The 22,690-nt window shown below is 42.1% G+C and overlaps 1 protein-coding gene across 1 annotated transcript in view; it reads right to left on the bottom strand.

Annotated features, from left to right (window-relative positions):
• Nucleotides 1-22,690, bottom strand: part of JHY (junctional cadherin complex regulator) — a 56,220-nt gene that overhangs the window by 15,791 nt on the left and 17,739 nt on the right. The window contains exons 3-4 of the mRNA XM_047754006.1: nt 10,260-10,373; nt 1,552-2,210 (exon numbers count right to left, since the gene is read on the bottom strand). Coding sequence (XP_047609962.1) covers nt 1,552-2,210; nt 10,260-10,373 — 773 coding nt within the window. The remainder of the gene's footprint in view (nt 1-1,551; nt 2,211-10,259; nt 10,374-22,690) is intronic.

Genomic DNA, 22,690 nt, shown 5'->3' with positions numbered 1-22,690 from the left:
GAATAAAAGGATGGTGAAATATTAGAAAATCTGTTAATACATTTAGCCACATTAAAGGAGGATATTTTTCAATTGATGCAGGAAAAGTATTTGATAACGTCAAACACCTATTTATGTTAGAAGTTCTTGAGGGGAAAAAAAAAGGAATTGGAGGACACTTCCTACTCAGCTCCCTAACTACTAAAAATTAAATATTTTTAATGGCAAAAAATGTTAGAAGCGCTCCCTCTAAAGTCAGGAAAAAAAAAAAAAAAGACAAGAAGGCCTGCTTTCTATCTATCATTATCTCTTCTAAGAAGCTAATTCTGAATCTTATTAAATGTACTTTCTGTACCTTTAAGCGTAGCACTTAAATGTCTCCTGTAATTCGTATGTGTAAAATTGTGCCTCTACTTTGAAGATGAGCTCCTTGAAAGTTCTCATGAATCATACTGTATTTGTTCTTCTATAGCATCTTAGTCCTATTTCAGCCATATCAGGTGTGTAATAAACACACTGGATGACATCAAGAGATAACCCCCCCCCCCCGAATTGATGTTTAAAATAACTTTTTTCTTCTAGTTATGGAAGTAATGCATCTACATTGTAGGGAACTTGGACAACTCAAAGTATAAAGAAGAAATCAAAAATAACTCCAATCTCTTACCAGAGAGAACCACTTTCGACATTTTGGTGCATTTTTCATCTTCCGTGCACATTTTAACATAGTAGGAACAGCTCATACTCCATAGGTGTTATTTTTGAACCTTACTATTTTCTCTTTATAGAAGCATTTCCTTATAAGCATAAATTTTAATGGCTACACAATATTAAATATTATAATTTACCTAAACATTTCCTTACTGTTCAGTTATTGTCATTTTTGTCAATGATGATGTTTACACATACAGATTTTTTTCTGTATTTTAGATTAGTTTCTTAGGATAAACCCTTACAGGGTTGGAGATAATTTGTTTCCTCCAAACATTACTTGCAACTCTCAAAAAATAGTAATTTTTTTTTTTTGACTGAGTCCCTCTGTCTTTCTCTTCTCCCTCCAACATCTGGCTTAACTACACTGGAAAAAGTAGAGGAGACAAGGAAAAAAGAAATACATCAAAAGTGGACTATTTTAGGAATTCCCATTGTGCCTCAGTGGGTTAAGAACCCAGCTAGTATACATAAGGATTCAGATCCACCCCTGGTCTCTATCAGTGGTTAAGGATCCTGAGTTGCCACAAGCTGCCAGTGTAGGTTGTAGATGTGGCTCAGCTCTTTTGCTTCTGGGCTGTGGTGTAGGCTGGCAGCTGCAGCTCCAATTCGGGAACTTCCTAGCCCAGGAACCTCCATATGCTGTAGTTGTGGCCCTAAAAAGGAGAAAAAAAAAAAGTGGATTATTTTAGGCAGAAATCAGAGTCAAGGACATTAAGTGAATTTTTCCTCTTACCTGACCATCACCACGAAACTGCCCCCACCCTCTTCCCCCACCTGCCATCCCATCTTCCCTCTCCTGTCTTTCCCCAGCAGTCTCTCGTTTCTCTAGAAAACCATTTGAGAACGTGAAATCCTTACCATAATATTTCTAAGTTCTTATATTTTGTTTCTGTGTAAGTCTGTTTGGGTTGCTTCTTCTTATCAGTTGATCCATTAACATTCACATTAGAAATGGATTGAAAGCCTTTCTGGCTAAAGGACACTTGTTTCTCAGCAAGTTCATGAAGGTAGTTCAAGTCCGTATTGGAAAGAGTGTTGAAGTGTAGCTGCTGATAAAATCTTTTCTCTTCTTGATCTTTGTGTCCTCTTTCTCTATTAATATTCACCACTGCGTGATATCCGGTGGAATTTTTATATAATACCTTGTCAAAGGCCTGCTGTGGGGGAGCAAATTTATTGGAGGTTACTGCGGGACCCTGGCTTCTCAGTACCCTTGAGTGCTGGACATCATTATCCGGGGCATTCATAACCACAACTGTTTCATGTTTTACGGAAGCATCGATAGGCTCATTGTGCTTTTGCTGCTGTCTGGGAATGTTATTTTGGTTTCCTTGACTGACAGCCAGCTCTTCAGTCACCAAAGACTTCGGGCCATGCCGGTGCTTATGCTGTTTTCGAACCTTGTGCTTGGCTGGTCTTCTGGAGGGCTGCTGGCCATTGGTGGTTTCAGAAGGTTGACCTCTTGGTCCACTGCTTGATTTTGCACTTTCATATTGAGACCAGTGTTCCTGGTAATCCTAAAAAGATATTTTTAGTTAATGTAGAGTTACAGGATTGGCATTCTTCACAAATTTTAAATGAGTGACTTTCAAACTGAGCATTGAGCCTTCTAGGAAGATGACCATGGAATTGAAAGGGGATAAAGAGAACAGAGGGTCCTTTCCTAATCTCAGGCAAAGGGAGAGCGATGAGCTGAGGGATTCCTCCTGGCAATTTCAGATTATGGATTTTCTAGAAAGAAACAGCTAGAATGGACATTCTATTAAGGGCAAATCCTCGACTTTTAAAATGTTGCAAAATGAAGCATTTCCAAACTGGAGGGCGAGGAGCAGCTTTACCTCTATAGAGCTGCAACAAAGGAAGTGCAAAGCAACATCAAAACATGCAAGTTTATTTTAACTAAAATGACGATTTTAAAAAATCTTTATCAGAATGAACATTAGTGATTCGCTTTACCCACCAAGTACAAGTTTAGTATGAAATACAATTCAGATGATCAGATCTCCTTACTCATATAGGTCAGAAGCTAGAAATGACCTCTTCACCAGATGAAACAAATTAGATTTTATTCAGAGCATTATAAAAGAGTCTGCCATAGGACATCTGTGAAACCACAAGGGTTGTTTTGCTTCTGTTCCTTAATATAGCCTGTACTTAGGCAATCAAACATCTGGGGGAAATATTTCAATTTCAGAACAGTCTTTATGCTTTCCAAAGTCTTGTAACAACAAAATGTACTCCTGGTATAATAGACACACTATGTAACTATATTGTGCTAAGCCATTTAGACATATTTTCCAAGGAATAAAGCACTCATTACTTTGTGAAAAACTAGCTGAGTTAAGAGGCCTTTGGAAAGAATGATTAAATGCTTACTGAAAACAGTAAGATGACCATATGCCTCAGGGTGTTATATAACTGCAACATATTTCTTCCTTTCTGAGCACACATATAAAAAGCCTCTGTGCCTGTATCTATGCGACGTTAATAGAAAAATGCAAGTTACCCAGCTTGTTCTAGAGAAGAAAAAAAACCTGAAATGAGTAAATCATGTTTTTGTTTATTTCAGCTTGCTGTGAAAAATGATCAGATTATTGCGATAGGTTCAACTTTTATTTCACTTTTCTGATATCATTGCTAAGACTCATCCTATCCCTGTATAATGTTAAAGGATATTCTACTTCTGATGAAGTCTCATAATGATAAGGTTGAGATTATTAAATTTAAAACAGTAATATACACTATTACTTCTGATATCAGATTTTAAGAATGGCTTATAATTTGAAATTTAGAGCATGTTGTTCTTAGAATCTGAACTTTCTTGTGGATTGGCCAGGTTCTGATCAGCTCCTCTAAGCTTTGAATTTTTATCTGCAGTGCTCTGAAAAAGAAAAACTTCCCTTTTTGCATTTCAATTAAGAAAGGTCCTTTCTTGGAGCTCCTGCTGTGGTGCAATGACATTGGTGGAATCTCTGCAGCCCCAGGAAGCAGGCCTGGCACAGTGAATTAAAGGATCTGGCGCTGCCACAGTTATGGTGTAGGTCACAACTGCGGCTCCTATCTGATCCCTGGCTTGGGAACTCCCTATTGCTGAGGGGCAGCCAAAAAAAAGGTCCTTTCTTTCATGGGGTATATTGAGATGCATGGGGTTGGGGGTGGGCAGAATGTGAGCAAAAGGAGGCTTTGCAAATAGCCCCAGAGCATCCTTCCTTGTAGTGGATTCAGGAGAAAATAGTCATTTTACACTTTTAAGGGTGTGTTCATGAAACAGAGCCGCTCTCCTCATGGCTGTCATCACTGTTCCTGAAGGTCAAAAGAGAGTCCCCCTTTGCTCTGATCTAGAAATATTTATCCATGCTGAAAACATCATTCTTTTCAATATTTGTCCAGCCTTTGAATTGCTTAAAAAAAAGTGACCAGGCTCTCTTTTTTTTTTTTTTTTTTCCTGCTGCCATCTGATGGTACTTGTCCAGTTCTCCCTTCTCAATCCCACCAAACAACCTATCAAGAAATTTTTTTCCCTGGGGTGCCAGACCCCAAATCTTGGGTTGCCACTTGGTCTTAATCGTGTTACACCTTTGCGGCTGCCAATTCCGATTACAATCCTACTCTTCCCAGGGAGCTTTGTCATCAATGCCAAGGACTCATCATGTCAAGAAACTTCAGTAGTCTCAAGTGTTAAATCCACTATTCACGTAAACATAAGTGCCCAGAGATGGCCTTTCAGTCCCCAGAAAGAAAGACGTTTACGGGCTTGACGTGATTCCTCTCACCTTCTGAGCGGCCTACTTGAGATCGGAGGTTTAGTGAAGATTTGTTACCTACAATTGAGGCACCAGGTGTCACTCTTTAGGTGGCAAGACCCGAGTTCCCTGAAGTTAATAGACAAAGCCGTTCTCTGGCTGCTTAATCTCCATCAGCACTGAAATCCTCTATTTCATCCCCCTCTCCCTGGGGTTCTTTTGTTGCCAACATTCACAATCAGTCCAGACCACATGCGCTCAGAATAACTGCTTAATGGCAGGAGGTTGTCCCCACATACACAGAGCAGAGTCCTCTGGCTGGAACCTTAGCTCTGTGGACTCCTGGTGCCTAATGCTGAGATGATAATTTCTTAGTAAGATCTGTTCTTCGTTATTAATGTTCTGTTACACTGTGCCGTCCACGGGAAGTTCACCCCCAACCCTGTGGAAGGGAGCATCTGGCTGTTCCCCTGTCATGACTCTTCTGTCTATGTGACATAAGCAGAGAGGGCAAGGCATCCTTTGATGTCCACCGAAAATGTTCATCGGCTTTAAAACAAAAGCCGTTCTTGTCCTTAAGTCACCCTGATTCACCCTGGAGCCCTAAGGGTTGTGCCTGGGCCCCAAGATTAGCTCTGACCTAGAGAGGTTTCTGTTGTGTTTATTACCCAAAAACATGAGTTCTTTGAGTTCGGGTTTTACATTCTATCTGTGAATAGTCATACAATTTAGAGAACATATTAATTACCTCTACTTTCCAGCACTAGTTTAGAAGGACCCAATGTTCAGATGAATAAAAAAGGTCTAGTGTTAGAGGCAAAACCAAATGAAGAGCTCTTGGGAGTTCCCATCATGGCTCAGCAAGTAATGAACTGACTTCCATGAGGATGTAGGTTCAATCCCTGGCCCCACTCAGTGGGTTAAAGATCCAGCGTTGCCATGTGCTGTAATGTAGGTCACAGATATGGCTTGGATCCTGCGTTGCTGTGGCTGTGGTGTAGGCCTCTAGCTGCAGTTCCAATTCAGCCCCTAGCCTCGGAACCTCCATATGTCACAAGTGTGGCCCTAAAAAGAACAAAAAAAGAGAGTTCTTTGGAAAGGTGGGAAGGTTACTTAGGGTGTGATTACAAGAGCTTTAACATTAATTAGTCAAAGATGCTACGTATCTTTCACACTATCACTTCTTTTCCTTGTCTACAGAGTCAAGAGTTATTTTAAGAGTTATTTAGATGCAGGAAAGAAACTGTTGTGTTTCATCCTTTTGAAAACCTTACTTAACTGGGGCACTTTCTTCTTTGCCTTGTGAACAACATTCTGCTTCCCTGGGAAGGATCTTCCCTGGGCCCTTTCTCACTGGTTGGCAAGGGTCTGGCCCTTCGCTAAGTACCATGACTGGTTCTGAGCACACAGCGGACGTGGGATTTGGAAAACCTGTGAAGATTCACAGGCGAGCACACAATGATTCAGGATGAGACTTAGGTGGACAGGTACGGTGAAGAGGGAAGGCTGGGCTTGAAGTAAGGACCGTAGGCACATGTAAGGCACTCACCCAGAAAAGGATGAGGATGACCTTCGAGTCTCAGTATTTTTAAAGTGAAAATACACATGCTTAAGTGGTCTCAGGGACTTTGTTTCCAGCATATCACCCTTCTTTTCTATCTCCAGTTTTTCATTCTTCCCAGCATGTAAAGGTGTGTTTGAGTCTCTTCTAAAAAATTGAAGAAATCTCCTTTAATTGATCTCATTATCTGGTTACACCTCATCTCTCTTTTTTTAAAAAATATATTTGATCCCAATTTTATTTAGTTTTTTTTTTTTTTTTTTTTTCCCATACCCATGGCGTGTGGAAGTTCCTGGGCCAGGGATTGACCCACCCCATGCCGTAGCAGCAAGACAATGCTGGATCCTTAATCCACTGAGTTACCAGGGAACTCTGAACCTCTTATCTCTTAATCCACAGCCAAGCATCATAAAAAGCAGGCTGTGTTCACTTCCCCACCTCTTATTCTGAGCTCCATACCCTGCAGGAGAGGCCTTATTCTCACCACTCCCCTGAAACTGCTCTGCTTAGGCCACCAGTGACCTCTTAGTCACTAAATCCTATAGAACCATTTTCCCTAATTTTCAGTTTCTTCAAACTTACAAAATTATTTCAAACTTAGCAGAAGAATGGCAAGAAGAGCACAGAGAACTCCCAGATGTCCTCACCAATTCACCACTCTTTAACATTTCACCACACTTCATCATTCTCTCTTTCTGGATCTCTCTCTCTCCATATGTAGACAGACACACAAATATAACATTCTATCCCATATATTGTTCGTATCCTCCTTCCTTAGTTTGAATCATTTGAGATTTGCAAATATGAGTTGCACACATGATTCCCTTTTCATGGGCACCTTTTTACATGTCTTGGTAGAGTCTGACCCTGCTCACTGATTTCTCTTGAAATTTTCATGTCTTGGGTTCCATGACATCATTTGTCCTGGTCAGCTTTCTGCCTCTCTGGCAGTCCCTTTGCCATTTCTTACCTCCTCTTCTGTACCTCTGCTCACCCTTTATATTCTTACGCATCTCTCAAGGGCCCTGTTCTTGACCCCCCCACCCCACCCCGCTCCTGCTTCTCCCATTACCCTTAAGTCCTGGGGCCGCTCAGCAGTTCCCAAGGTTGCAACCCACCAGGGAATTCTTATGATGCAAGTACACATGGGCCAACTCAGAGGTCTGTCCCGAGTTCCAGGTTCCACTTCCCCACAGGCACCTCCAAACTCAACATCTGGCCCACCCCCGGCGGCCTCATGCCCTCCCCTCTTTCATTCCCAGCACCAGAGCCCCCCTCCTTTTCTTCCTCAGTGGTGTTAGTGCTGCTAATCAGACACTCAGAAACCACTCGCTTTCTCTCTCCTACCATTTCACTTGGTTTAAGCAATTGCTAAGTTTGTTAATTCCCCCTCCTGACTGTCTCAAGGCAGGGGCTGAGGGGCATCAGGCGCTGTCCTCACCCACAAGTGTAATCCAGCTGGTGGAATAAGATATACCCACCCTACTGCAAAGTGAACTAATGGCATAGGAGCGTGTGACACAGAGCAAATACTGCCCCCTTCCAGTTCTCTCCTGTCTCTTGCAGAAGTTATAGCAGAGGTCACATGACTGGCTTCACTGTTTGCAATTTTACTCCTTTCCAAGCTGTTCTTCAGACCTTGGCTAGAGTGAGTTTTCTAACACCTGAGCCCAGTGTCATTAAATCATGATGTTGACGAAATCGATGATGCTTAAATGTTGCCAATGGCTTCCTGCTCTCTGCAGGATAAAATTGAAAATCTCCCCCCCCCCCCATCTCTTTTTATGGCTGTACCCATGGTATATGCAAGTTCCCAGGTCAGGGACTGAATCTGGGCTGCAGCTGCACCTTTAACCCACTGTACTGGGCTGGGGACCAAATCCTCACCAAGTCACTAACCCACTGTGCCATAGTGGGAACTCCAGATGGACATAAAAAGCCTTTTGTGGCCCCTCGCTAACCTGCCCAGCCCCGGTTCCACTACCCTTCCCTCATACTTTCCCCTTTAGTTACTCAGCTCTAGGTAATGCCCAGGTCAGACTATATTCCCTACACTTCCATACCTCTGCTCCCATTTGTCTGCTTGGCACATCTTGACATGTCCTTCTAGGGTCAGCTCAAGTGCCATCTCTTTTTAGAAGGCTCTTCCTGTCTTTTGAAGGCAGCACTATGTGCTCTTTCAGTTACTCTGCATTTTATACCTGCTTTGGTATCCCTGCATGATAATGATCATGTAACCATCTTTCTACTTCCACTAAAGTTCTGAGCTCCTTGAGGGTAGGAGCCTTTTTTTTTTTTTTTTTAATAAAAGATCTTTTGTCAGATTTTATTTGTTTTTCTGAAGAGGTTTTTTTTTTTTTTTTTTTTTTTTTTAATGTCTTTTGGGCCAGCCACCTAAAACCTAGTGCCTGGGATTTAGTAGGTACTCAATAAATATTTGTTGCATGAATTTCTTTGATCTCTTATTAGTAGAAGTTATTCAGAAAAGTGAGTAAGATTTACTGAGGGATATGGAGATGCTTTTGAAAGTCATCTTTCAAGAAAAAGATTGCAAACGAGGCTCATTTTCACTTGGAGATTTACTAAATGATCTTTAGATGGTTTTTAAAGTCAACCATTAAATATTGAGCATCAGCTTTGGGCAAAGCACTGTGCTAGGAGAAGGAGGGAAAAATACAATGCTAAGGTTCGGGCAGCTTATAGTGTCATTGGTACAAGAGAAACAGAAGCAGCAGCTAATGAGACAATGGCGAAACAGGATAAACCTCAAGTGTTGCTGTTACTTTATGTCCAACAATCTTTAGATGTCTTGCTCCTTTCCTCCCTCAGGAGTTGGTTAGAAACAAGTTCTAGTACACTCAGATTAAACAGCATTCTTTTTGCTTTCTTCTGTAGAGTTTTTTTTTTTTTTTTAACCTTGATTATTTTATCATTGGCTGAGATGCCTATACTCTTCCATAGTGAACTGTGAAAGCTATAAGCTGCAAGAATCTTACATGCTTCAAGTGTGTTTTCTAATGTAATGGAAGTAACTCCAGATAAAGGATCATAGATTGATAGCATTTTGCACCTGGAATGGACCTTGTTGATCATTTCGGCCAGTGCTTCATTTAAGAAAGAAGAAACTTCAAGATCTGCCCAAGGCATGTGTCAAGCAAATGGCAGGTCAAGCCCAGAAATTCTTGCGTGTCTTCCCACCCAGTCCATTACCCACAACATGGAACAAGCCTTAATGCATTTCTCTGACCCCTCAATCCTGTGGGCCAAGCTCCCTCAGCGCTCTATTGGGTCTGGCACAAGATCATGTCCTCTACGTCCAATGCCAGGAGACATCTCTCCCCGTCCCCCCACCTTTGGGCTGTGGTCTCCCTGGCATCAGCTTTCAGGAAGCTACAGGTTAACAGCTGTTTTCTTTTCTTTTCTTTTCTTTTTTTTTTTGCAACTAAGAGTAGCCTGGAGGCCACTGTGGAGGAGAAAAGATGATTTGAGCTGTCCCTCTTTTCTAACTTTTCAGAAACTGGAATGAATTTCCTTCTTATTATTACCTTTACCACTGTACATAGTTTTCACTGATGAAGTCTACAGGCTGTACAGGCTGGTGATTTCAAAGGGCTTACCCTCTGAAGCAGGTATAAAATGGGTTCCAAGAGTGACTGGTCCACGTAACTCTATATTCTGCTTCAGGAAGAAATCAGCTGCTAGTGCTTTTTTGGGCTCTTCTAGAAAAACAGTCAGTGGGGACAGTTTCACAAAAATCTTCCCTTAAACCACACTGTGATTTCAAAGCTGTAAACCCATGGCCAAAACCAGGATGTTGTTATGCTAAATTACTAGGTAGCAGGATTTCACATCCTGCAAACGGGAGTTCAGTGAGGCTCTGGGGATTTGCACCCATTTTAGGTACCCTGCACCCCATTACCTATGGATACCATGTGACTGACAAGTTCAAGGAAACAGATTTGGGAGTAGCACAGAATGCAACAGTCTTTTGGAACTGTGATTTTTTTCCTGCCTGTGTTTTCTCCATGCCATTGCTCTGAATGTTTCCAGAATGATCTGATGATTTTCCTCTAGGAAACAGAACTCTGGAAAAGCGGGTAGGGTTGGCTGGCTGGGTATAAGTCGGTCTTACTCATTGGAAGGCAGGTAACAACTCTCAGGCATCAGAATAAACTCTTAAGTGATAAGAAGTCAGCCACAAACATCACTTAGATTCAGCAGTAACCCTTGAAACACACTTAAAATTCAATCTAGCAGGTGACCTTTAGCTGTTGGGCTCTTTGATGCCATTTGTCTTCAGGGTCGATAGCCGCATTTCCAGTCTCTTTGGCGTTCTGAATAGGCGTCTTGTCAGTTACTCTGATGGGGTAGGAGATCTAAGGGGGTAAAACACATACAGCATGTTAACGGGATTCATTTTAGTCTTAGGGGCATGGGGCTCAAGCCTGTGTACTCTAGAGAGAGGTCCTGCAGGGCTACGTTTTATTTATAGTTCATTTCAAGGATTCGTCTCAGTCCTCAGGGACCTGGATTGTTCCTAAGGAAAATGGGAATAAACAATATTTTCTCTTGCAGGGATGAAGTGAGAATTGGTGTGTTGAGGTCAAACTAGTAATTACTTTAAATGCTCAATACATACTCAGGGGATCTGGTTTTAGGACAGCTTTTGGAGCTGGATGCTGAAGCTCATGTTGGAAGTGATACTACACTCCAAGATGATGATAAGAATAACAACAATAGAAATAACGAATATACACTGAATGCTCACGGGATGCCAGTAGCTGTCCTAAGCACTTAGTACATATTAGTTATTCTCGCAACAATCTTATCAGGTATGTACCTTTTATATCCCCTTTTTGCAAATGAGAAAACTGAGGCATAGAGAGGTTAAGTAACTTGCCCCAAATTAACAGCTAGAAAGCAGAGGAGCCAGGCAGTCTAATTCCAGCGCTGCTACATTTAAGTATTTTGTGGAGTTCCTGCTATGGTACAGTGGGTTAAGAACCCTACTGCAGCAGCTCAGGTCGCAGTGAAGGTATGGGTTTGATAGCCGACCTGGCACAGTGGGTTAAAGGATCTAGTGTTGCCATGGCTGTGGTGTAGGTCACATCTGAGTTGCAGCTCAGATTCAATCCCTGGCCTGGGAGTGTCCATGTGCTGCAGATGTGGCCATTAAAAAAAAAAAAAAAAAAAAGGAATTTTGCTAAACAAACTTGCTTATGGGAAATATCATCTTTGACTTGCAGAATTTTTAGTTTTGGCAGCCCAATGAATCAGAATGATGTAGATTAGTGGTGCTTAACTTTAGATATTAGACTAACCTAGGAAGCTTTTTAAAACATATTAATGCTCTAAGCCCATTCCAGACCACTTAAGTCAAAAGCCCTGGGGGTGGCCCTCATCAGTCTTGTACTTTAAAAACTTCCCAGGTGGGTCTAACTTGCAGACAGCTTTGGGAGCCAGTGATGAAGGCAGCTTTGTGAGGTTTAGGTCCCCAAATTATTGATGGGACTTAGGTTCCCAACTTATGGAGGTTCTCATGGCCTCCTTTAGCCACCTGTTTTAAATCAAGAAATTAGATTGTCTCTGTGCTGTATGGAATTCTAGCTCCCAGGAAGCATTTCAGAAAGCAAATTTAAAGTTCTACGATGGCAAAGATTTTGGAAGTATTGAGTACAATCTCTAGTGCTTCTAGTCCATCCCTGGTAGACGTTCCTCCCCTCACTACCTAATCACATGCCCCCTCTCGAGGCAGGAGTTATCTGCTTGTCTGTTTTCATAGAGGTTTAAACATCATCTATGGATGGAGAAAGAGAGAGGGAATAGGGCCACTCTGCTTTGTCACTTGCAACTGCTGGTCTCCTTGTTTCTAAACTGATGTACTTAAATTTAAAAATTTAGATTCAGGAGTTCCCGTTGTGGCTCAGTGGGTTAAGGATCCAACGATGTCTCTGTGAGGATGTGGGTTCAATCCCTGGCCTCGCTCAGTGGGTTATGGATCTGGTGGTGCCGGAAGCTGTGGCGTCAGTCACAGACACAGCTCTGGTCCAGTGTTACTGTGACTGTGGTGTAGCCTGGCAGCTGCAGCTCAGATTTGACCCCTAGCTGGGAACTTCCATATGCCACAGGTATGGCTATAAAAAGAAAAAAAAAATTTTTCAGGGAGTTCCTATTGTGGCACAGTGGTAGCGAGTCCAGCTAGTATCCATGAGGATGGGGGTTTGATCTCTGGCTTTGCTCAGTGGGTTAAGTATCCAGTGTTGCTGTGAGCTGTGGTGTAGGTTACAAGTGTGGCTTGGAGCCTGCGTTGCTGTGGTCCTTAGCCTGGGAATTTCCATATGCTGCATGAGTGGCCCTAAAAAGCCAAAAAAAAAGAAAAAAGTAGATTCAGGATTTTATACTGGTTTTGCTAAATTTTCCCTGGTGGGATATGTAGCATGAGAAGCAGAAAGGTGTAACACTGGGAAAACTTGGGGTTTAGAATCTGTTACGGTTGTATTTAAATTCTCCCTCTGCTGTTGACTTTGACTTTGTACTTGCGCAAACTAGTATTCAATACAGAAAGAGTTAAAAATACTCATTAAATGTTAAGTAGTAAGCATTTGAGGATGAAGATAACCTCATTCCTTACCACCCAGTGTGGCTTCTTAGGCACAAGAAAGCCGATTTGTTTCTTTTGTTTGGGGTGTAACCATCTCTCTATCTGAATGTCTTTGTATCACAGTTGTATTCCAATATACAGATAGGGCAGATAGACAGTGTGGAAATTTCAGTACTTAAAGGTTGATCTGAAAATGGGAAGAAAATGAAAATAACACTTCTCCATGTTTGAATTTTCACCGCTAATGCAAGGAACAAAATGTACACTATAGGACCACGGAATTTTCTGATGATAAATGGAAGCAATCAGCAGGTTTTGAGTGATTACCTACCCTGCAAATGGAAAACTTCGCAGCACCATGGAACACTTTAACTTGAGCTGAAATGGGAAGTTTGGAGTTATAAATATTCACGGTCAGGAACCATTTCTCATGTTTCCATCTCTCAGGCCCTCTCTGATTCAAGAAATACAAGATGACTATAAAAGTACAAGGTTTTACAACACTTGCCATTATTTTCTCAAAGGCTTCAATCCCTTACTGTCATGATGTTAAACAGAAACCCGAGTCATTTCAAAGAAAAATCAACTCTGTCCCAGAGGAGAAAATGAAGGTCAGGACAGGGGGGAAGAAAAGCGTCAAGAGGCTAAGTGGGTGAGGAACTAATCCTTTTTAAAATCTCAAATTCGGGATGTCTTGGGCAAACTGGAGTCTGGGAGAAGTTGGGTTTATTCCTAGATCTGCCACTAGGAGATCTGATTCCCTGTCTTTTGTAAAGGGCGCTGGGTTACTTTGATTTTTCATAGGTAATATTAATTGTTTGATTAACAACAGTGAGATCCTTTATAGAGCTCTGATGAAAGGTTTATAAATGAAAACGACATTGGCCTCCTGCACTGCCTTCCCCAGAGAATGTAGGATAGGCCAGATTTCCACCCACACAGGCTGTTTGGGTGGAACTCGGCTTCTGAATCACCCTGGTGAGTCTCTGGGTGAGTAAAACATGCTTCTACATTATCTCTTTGAAAGTGGAATGGGACACAACCTCTGCCAGCTATTCCTTTTTTTCCCCTTGGTGAACCATTCTATTAATACCAATCAAATCGAGAAAATGATCAAATGAAATTGCATTTTGAGCATCATAAGCTGTGTAATGTCTATTCTGTTAAATTGGGGCCTATAATTGCTTCTCTACTGAAAAGATACAACAAAGACAGCAATCATGGCATGTCATTATCCCAGACTAGAAAACCGGCCTTTGCTGGGAGGACTTCAAAGGCTTGTGGTTCTCGAATTGCATTTGGCGGCTATTGTTGAAGCGCGGGCAATCTTGATTAGGTGTTTACACTGAGGTAAGGCGCAGAGCAGAGCGCCTGAGTGCCTGGGTCTAGAGCCATTAAAAAATTGTACATTATGTTCCTGGCTTTGAAGTGAGGGTTTGTATGTAGGAGAGCAACTCAGATTGAGTACAGCTGAGCTAGATTGGGCTGCTACTTCTCTCTCAAAGAAACTCATCAGGTTCTTAGAGAAGCAGCACTGCAAAAAAAAAGTTGATGCTTTACCAAGAGCTCTGTGAATTAATGTGTTTCTGCAGAAACACACATATTGAAACATGTTGAAATAGCGGATTACTGCGAAGGCCTGCGATCACTGGAGGTTTGGGTCCTTCCCCCCACTTTATATTATTTTGTATTAATAACCTTATTGTAGATGTCTTGGGGAGCCTCACATTAATTTATTAGGTTGCTTGTTATTCTCTTTCCTTGATGGTATTAACAATGAGCACATATTCAAAAGAAAACAGGCCAGAGTCCTGTTTTTCTAAATGTGGAATCTGCTCACCAGCATTCCAGCACCATCTATGACTGAATCCTTCTCTTGGGGACATAATCAGTGGATTCAGTGGCCATGTCTTTGTTAACTTGGCTAATGAATGATCTGCATTATGAACTCAGGCCTGTTTCTAATACGTTTTGCTCTGCATCTGTTTATACCCGCCGACATCAGCGCCGCTGCCACCTGTACTTACACTTGGCCAGCAGAAGGGGTGAGGGTGACAGCACAAAGAGCCTGCCGCTGTCAGGCCCCAACACGGGTATTTGGAACAGCAGTTTGAATTATCTGGGGATTTGTATTAATTATCCAGCTATTTGGAGACAAAACCCCTGAAACATTTTGGCTCTGCTGTTGGCCATTTTCCCCATCCGATAGAGCATTTCGTAATGGATTTAGCACGGACGTGCTCAGTGAGAATTTGCTGACACTGAGACCTCTGGGTATATTATTTCATACATTCATTTTCTGGGTAAGATACTCGACCTTTTAACACCCCCCAAACTAATTATGCCAGGCACCTCCTTAACAAACCCTCCAATGCTTTTCTGTTGCCCTTTACCTTTAAAGGTTTATGAGGCCCTGCCTGCTCTAGTCTTGGGCCTCCACTTTCTGCTCTCCTCAGGCTGTACTGTTTCAGGTCTGCTTTGGGCCACGTGCTCTGGGTCTAGGCAGAAGCCATTCTTTGCCTGGAGACTCCTCTTCACCTCACTTATTCTGATCAATCCCACTCATGGTTCTAGCCTTGGCTGAAATATAACTTCCTCCAGGAAGCCCTCCCTGATAACCTCCAGGGGGTTATCATAGATGCACCTGAGCTCTGACCTTAGTGCTCTATACTCTCCCTTGTGTGATGAGTTTCACCCTGGTCATTATGTTTGTCTCCCCTCTGGATGGCAAGTCCCACGAAGACACCAAAAGGAGGGCCTCTGTGCGGGCTGTCCAGTTCCAGGGCGGTACGCCCATGAGCTCCGTGGTGGCTCTGAATGTGCCTGGCCCATGCATGCTCAGTAAACATTACTGAGTGAGAAGATCACTTTACATTGCTCACTGGATGCTCCACTTACCTCAGAACGTGTATAATCTATTGTTTATCTGTCTAGTTTTGTGGTTTATATTAAAGGGTGGCTGTCAACAAAACAAGGAAATTACCTTGTGGAACAGTGGGTTAAGGATCCAGTGTTGCTGCACTTCTGGCGCAGGTTTGATCTCTGGCCTGGGCGCTTCCACATGTCACAGTTGTGGCCAAAATAACAACAACAATAACAACAACAAAGCAAGGTGGAAACTAGGACCTCATCTCTCTTCCCTCCCTTGCTGGCTCGGCACCAGGCCCGCTGGCCCTTCAGCTCTCCAGCCCTTTGCATTTGCTGTTTGCTCTTCCAGGAAAGCTCTTTCCTTAACTGTTTGCATGGAACTCTCTCACCTCCTTCATGACCTATTTACAATTGTAACCTCTATGCCCAACACCCCCTATCTCTCTGCTCTGCTCCATTTCTCTCCCCAGCACTTATATCCCCTTCTAATACACTCATTATCGGTTTTGTTTACTGTATGTCTCCTCTGATAGAAAGGTAGCTGCACAAGGGCCGGGATTGGTGTCTGTTTTGTTCACTGATGTATTTCAAGTACATAGGACAGTGCCTGACAGCTCTTAGTGATTGTATGCAAATAAATGAAGCAATGAACCATTTTCAAGAAAGCAACAAAGATTTTTAGGAATACCTTGTGAAACCTTTATGAAGGTTGATTAGCGAGCAATCTAAACTCTATAATACAACTAGGACTATGTAAGTCTGACTTCTGGATGGTCACAGCCTTCAAACTGCTCCATTACTAAAATTCTTCAATAATTCCATGTCTTATGGAGGAAAGGATCTGACTCCTTAGCACGGTAGTTCTGAAACTTGAACACATATCAGGATGACCTGGAGGGCTTGTTAAGACACAGGTGTAAAGGCCTTACCCCAGAGTTTCTGATTTGAGAGATTGGGGATGAGAATTTGCTTTTTTAATGATGTCCTAGGTGATTCTGATGCTGCTGGTCCTGGGACCATATTCTGAGAGCCTCTGCTTTAAAGTGACATGAAAGGGCCTACGTGAAAGGCCTCTGCCAATTTCTCTAGCCTGCATCCCGACACTGCCATCCTCACAATCTAGTCACACACAACACAGGACTATCCACCTTCTCCTTAACTGACTCAGTGGATTAAGGAACACTCTCCAGCCCCTGCATAAGACAACTAACACCCACAGCCAAATGCTCCTGGTTTGCCTTGGGATGCCAGTAGTTCAGTTGTGTGTTTACCAAGGGGCTTTTACCTGTGTTCTGAAACCTGTTTATTCCTCTTTTACATGTTAGAAGTATGAACTATTTAAAAATTAGATAATCTGGAGAAATCTGAGTGTGAATAGAGAGCTGTGGTTGTCATGAAAACTAAGTTAAATAATTTAGAATGATCCGACAAAGCAAATGGCAAAATAACTGGGGAGGGGGCAAGTGTAAAAGACTAGGGGACCGTCACAGAAATCTGGAAAGATTGTGTTCTTAGGTCGTTTCTAAATACTTCTTAAGTTTTTACTTCACTTTTAAGAAACTGGAAGTGGAAATCATCCATCTTTCAAACTGACGTGAGAAAGATAATGCAAAACTCCAGTCCATAGAATATGTGCTTGCAGGAAGGATGGGCCCCACAGTAAAAAGTTGGCGAAATAGTGTATATTTATTTATTTTTTTAATTATTTAATTTTTTTGTCTTTGTAGGGCCACACCCGTGGCTTACGGAAGCTCCCAGGCTAGGGGTCGAATCAGAGCTGCAGCTGCAGGCCTACGCCAGAGCCACAGCAACGCGGGATCCGTGCCACATCTGCAACCTACGCCACAGCTCACGGCTATGCCAGATCCTTAACCCACTGAGCGAGGCCAGGGATCAAACCTGAGTCCTCATGGATACTACCTGGGTTTGTTAACCCCTGAGCCATGATGGGAACTCTCAAAATAGTGTATATTTACAAACCTTAAGTGAAAGTAAAGTATTTAAGGTCATCGCCTGTTATATCTGCTTTGAACATTTTATTTGATTAACTGACCAGCTGCCAGTTCCTGACCAGCACCACAGTGGTTCCCGCAGTACCCACCAGTCTCTACTTCATCAGTGTCCTTTCTTACCCTCATGCCATCCCACGTGCTCCCTTTGCCTGCTGCCCACCTCCACCTGTTACCTTCCAATTCTCTCTAAAGAGTCAGTTCAATGGCTGCCTCTTCTGTGAAGCCCTCTCTGACTTCCCCTGACAGAGCTGAGCACGTTTCCTTCCGGGTTCCTTTGGGGCCGCACATCATGTCTCCAGGAGAGCAATTATCACTTGGCCTTGACTGTTTACTGTCTGCTTCCCACTTGGCCAGAAGCTCCTCAAGAGCAGATACGCAACAGCAAAAACGACCGCTGAATGGCAGCCTTTGGGGGCATTTGCTAAAGAGGCAAAGGATGGTTCCCATCACGGGGCTCTCGACTTTACTTCAGGACAGAGCAATGTGGCCTGGGTAGGAGCACAGAATTATCGGGGGCACCAGGCACGTTTTTGAAAGCTATCCTCTGATGATTAAGAACATACATGATTGGAGTTCCCGTCATGGCTCAGTGGTTAACGAATCCGACTAGGAACCATGAAGTTGTGGGTTCGATCCCTGGCATCGCTCAGCGGGTTAAGGATCTGCTGTTGCCGTGAGCTGTGGTGTAGGTCGCAGGTGTGGCTCAGATCCTGCGTTGCTGTGGCTCTGGCATAGGCTGGCGGCTACAGCTCCAATTCGACCCCTAGCCTGGGAACCTCCATAAGCCACAGGTGCGGCCCTAGAAAAAGCAAAAAAAAAAGAAAGAAACATACATGATGAAGCTATCCTTAAATGATTAAGAACATACATGATTAAGTATGTTCAAATTCTGTTTTTCAAAAGGGCATACTTCAGTTATGGGGTAAGTTTTCTTTTCATGGATCCCTCCTCAGTGCCATCAGGTTAATGAAGTGTCACTCTGTAGATCACACAAATTGGTAGTTAAGCAGTAAGTGCCAAATAATGCACACAAGAAGGATGCCTTAAGAAATGTCTTGTATTGAAAAACCATAAAGTTCAATTTAAATTATACTGTCATAAGTGAGTGCTCTTGTAGTGATTGCAGAGGGCAAAAAAAAAAAAAAAAAAAAACACGACCAATCAATGAACATGCACAGAGTACATACTCTGTAGATGAATAATTTTTAAGAGTAAAATATGAGATGTGGGACTCAAAAATACCACAAAATGGGAAGAATTAAATGAAAAAGAATTCTGTATTTCTAATCAAATATAATTAGAATAGGATGATCATTATTTAAGGTAAAGCTTAATATCACAGATGACCAAAATTTCACAAAATTCAAAGCCATGGAAAAGGAGAGCATTATATCCCTTAGATATTAATCTTACTAGATGACTAAAATTTTACTAGGTGACTAGTCACCCATCAGGTGACTAAATTCAAATCAAGTGCTCAATAGTAAATATGACATTTATACAGGAGCCAGATGTATGCCAAAACATTTACATACCGTATCGTATTTGGTTATTTAAATAATCCTAGGTCTGCAGAAGGCGGCAAACATTAGAACTTACTCTAATGTGGAAAACCCAAAGATCAGCAAGATTTTTAAAAAATGTATCAATGGTAACAACTGGCTCTAATAATAACAGAGCTGAAATCCAGTCTTTTGATGCCAAATTCCAGAGTCAATAGCACAATCTCAAGTTAGTCTTTTTTTTTTTTTATTGTAAAAATGATAAAATTCTGAACCTCTCCAAAAGTATTTAAAAATTATATATCTTCATCAAAGATTAGGAAGTGTGGAGTTCCCATCGTGGCGCAGTGGTTAACAAATCCGACTAGGAACCATGAAGTTGCGGGTTCAGTCCCTGGCCTTGCTCAGTGGGTTAAGGATCTGGCGTTGCCGTGAGCCGTGGTGTAGGTTGCAGATGCGGCTCGGATCTCGCGTTGCTGTGGCTCTGGTGTAGGCCAGCAGCTACAGCTCCCATTAGACCCCTAGCCTGGGAACCTCCATGTGCCAAAGGAGCCGCCCAAGAAATGGCAAAAAGCCAAAAAAAAAAAAAAAAGATTAGGAAGGGCTTACAGTATGCCAGGCTCTGGGAATTCAGAGATGAGCTGGCCCCTGTCTTTAGGAGTTTAGAGTCATATAAAGACATACAGACGCATAAACTAAATAGGAAAAACAGTATTGTCACGGGTGGTCTGTTGGATGTTCAGGTGTGAGGGAAGCAGTGGGAGGGAGGTAGAGTGCTCATAAAGGCAGAGGACTTTGAACTGAAATCTCAAAAGGAGGGTGAGATTTTTCCAAGCTAACAAGACAGGGAAGAGTGGTCCATCAGTTGCCCAGGGGAAATGCCGGGTTCTGGGAGATGTGGGTTCCCAGAGGAGGGCTGGAACATAGGATGCAAGGGAAAAGTTCTGAAGGATGAGGCTAAAATGGCAGGAACTTGGCCAGGTCACACAGGGTCACAAGAATTTTATCTTGAAATTAAAAGGGAGTCTTCATTAAGCAGCAGATGGATATAATCAGATTTGTACCCAAGAAGAACACTTGTCAAGGCAGTGGAGAAGAAAGAAGGGAAAGAGTTGTGATATGAAATTGTACTTCAAAACTTAAGTGTCAAATATTCATAGTTTCTTATCACCAAACATAAATATCTAAACCATCATCTGCGACGAAATGCAGTTTTTAAAGAAATATTCCCAGTGGATTGGATACATGACTATAGGCTCCTGTCATCCATGGGGCAGTGTTTGATTGACTGGGGACCCTCGGGAGACTGCATGGTGAGTGTGAGGTGTGCCTAAGTGCAACCCTCTTATGGACAGTCTTTTGGCAGTCACATGATAGAATGGGCTGCTAGAGCCTACGGATGTTATCCTTCTGTCAACCTGTCTACCTGACATCTCATCCCTTTCACTTTGAGCCACCATAGTCTGGGGAAAAAAAAAAAAAGTGTTTAGAGGACCTATTCCCAGTTGGATTCCTTTCCTTTCTCATGGCTTAGGGCATGACCAGTGGTAATAACAGCTTCCCTTCACTGAGTCAGGAGCTTTGTATAAATTCTTCCAATAGCTCTCCAAGGCAGAAATTGACCCCATATAGTAGATGAAGCAGACCAGGTTTGAAGAGTCCCTTTATTAAATATCTAGAGTGTGGTACCACCCAGGACACTGAAGAGCCAGGACTGAATTCATGATTGTCTGAATCCCAAACCTGTGTTCTGCTTGGGTTTCATCTTTTTTCCTATAACATGGTGTTGCCCCTGAGAGAATGCTGCTGCCTAGGCTGAGACCAACCAAAGCTCTCCCCCCAGAGCTCACACAGCCTTCTCTTTCTCATCCATTCACATCTCAACTCTTATGCTGTCCCCTCAGAGAGCCCTTCCCCAAGCACCTCGTTAAACACTCCAGTTACACCCTACTCATTATTAAATAAAGATGATGCTGTCTGCTTTGAGGTCTTTATCTGTACCTAAAATTATTCTGTTACATGTGTCTTGCCTGTGTTCACAGGACTGGATGTAAGTTCCTTAAAGACCGAGCTGTGCATGTCCTATTTTCTGTTGCATCCCCAGTCCTGAGAAGAGGACTGAGCACACAGTTGCTCAATAAATGTTTGCTGGCCGACTGACCTGCTGTCTCAGTAACAGCCACAAAGATGTGCTGATGCTCAGAATGGGTAGTGGGTGGCACTTTATATTGTCTTGGAGGGTATAGGTCACTGAAGAACCTTTATGTATTCACGTGGAAAAGGATTTGTAATTGAAAGAAATTACAAGGAGGGAACAGAATAACATGTGTAAAGCACAGATTGCTTTTCTCTGAGACCATACTAAATTTTACCTTCATTAGTCTTCAAAGTCACATTAGAGTCGGGATAGAAAGGTAGCTCATTTTCCTAGCAACAGTTTCCTTTAATGGTAGATCATAAATTGGCTCAAATTCTAGTGAGTTTCAGACAAATACTTCTGGCTGCCAAATAAATCATGAATAAAAACAAGCACTGAGTACACCAGCGAAGTTACTGGCCGACCGTGATGCTCAGGTGCCCTCTAGTGTGTGTTGGTTTTTACATCATCTCCTTGCTTTACACATCACATGACCAAGATTTAAAATATTTTTGAAGGTGATTTTTTTTCCAGTGCATTTTAATATTAGATTAACAGAGATATGAAAACTGGTGAAAAGATTGTGGAACAATTGAATTTAAAAATTAATGGTCCTACTCTTGAGCTGTTGTTTACAAGCAAAAGTGCAATTTAGGTGACTGTGAGCCATGGGGGGATAAAGTTACCAGGGTTCCTACAAAATGCTGTATATTGTCAACACATAGGCATAGGTTTGGAAAGAAGGGATATGAAAAGGTATAAATTTGGTGAAAAGTTGTGTTTCCAATCTGTTCCCCCTCCACTATCTTCAATTAACCACTTATGTATTCTTTCTCACTTTTTTAAAGCATTCTAAGAGAATACAATAGATATATTTTTATTCCTCCCCACTTTTCTATACTATATACACTTTCCCACAACTTTAACTTCTCTCTTAGTAATAAAAAATCCTGATAGGCTTTCTATAACAGTGCATAGGGAACATCTCATTTTTTAAAATATTTACTTATTATTTATATTTTAGGGCCACACCCACTGCCTATGGAGGTTCCCAGGCTAGGGGTCAAATCAGAACTGTAGCTGCTGGCCTACACCACAGCCACAGCAACACAGGATCTGAGCCGCCTCTGCGACCTACACCACAGCTCATGGCAACGCCAGATCCTTAATTTCCCCTGAGCCATGATGGGAACTCCCTCATTTTTTTTTAACAGCTACAGTGTACTCTGTTATATGGATTTCTTATAATTTATTAGAAAGTCCCCAAATGATAGCCATCTGGGTTCTTTCTAATCTTTTGCTCTTACAAATAAGGATGAAATGAATGATTCTGTACAAGGGTTATTTTGCAACTGCACACACATAATTAGGAAACATTCCTGGGAGCGGAAAATGTTGGGTCAAAATTTTAAAATAATAATGACTAGCAGTTATACACTGCTGGCTCTAAGCCAGGCATTAATTTAAGCACTCTTTCTATATTATTTAATTTTCTTTATAATCCTGTGAGGAAGGTACTATTATTATCTTCATTTTAAAGGAGCAGAGAAGTTAATCTGTTCAAGGTCAGACA

The sequence above is a fragment of the Phacochoerus africanus genome, chromosome 11 (genome assembly GCF_016906955.1).
Source record: "Phacochoerus africanus isolate WHEZ1 chromosome 11, ROS_Pafr_v1, whole genome shotgun sequence".
Taxonomy (NCBI): Eukaryota; Metazoa; Chordata; class Mammalia; order Artiodactyla; family Suidae; genus Phacochoerus; species Phacochoerus africanus.
The sequence above is the reverse complement of the archived record's forward strand: the minus strand, read 5'-3'. Positions and strand labels throughout refer to the sequence as shown.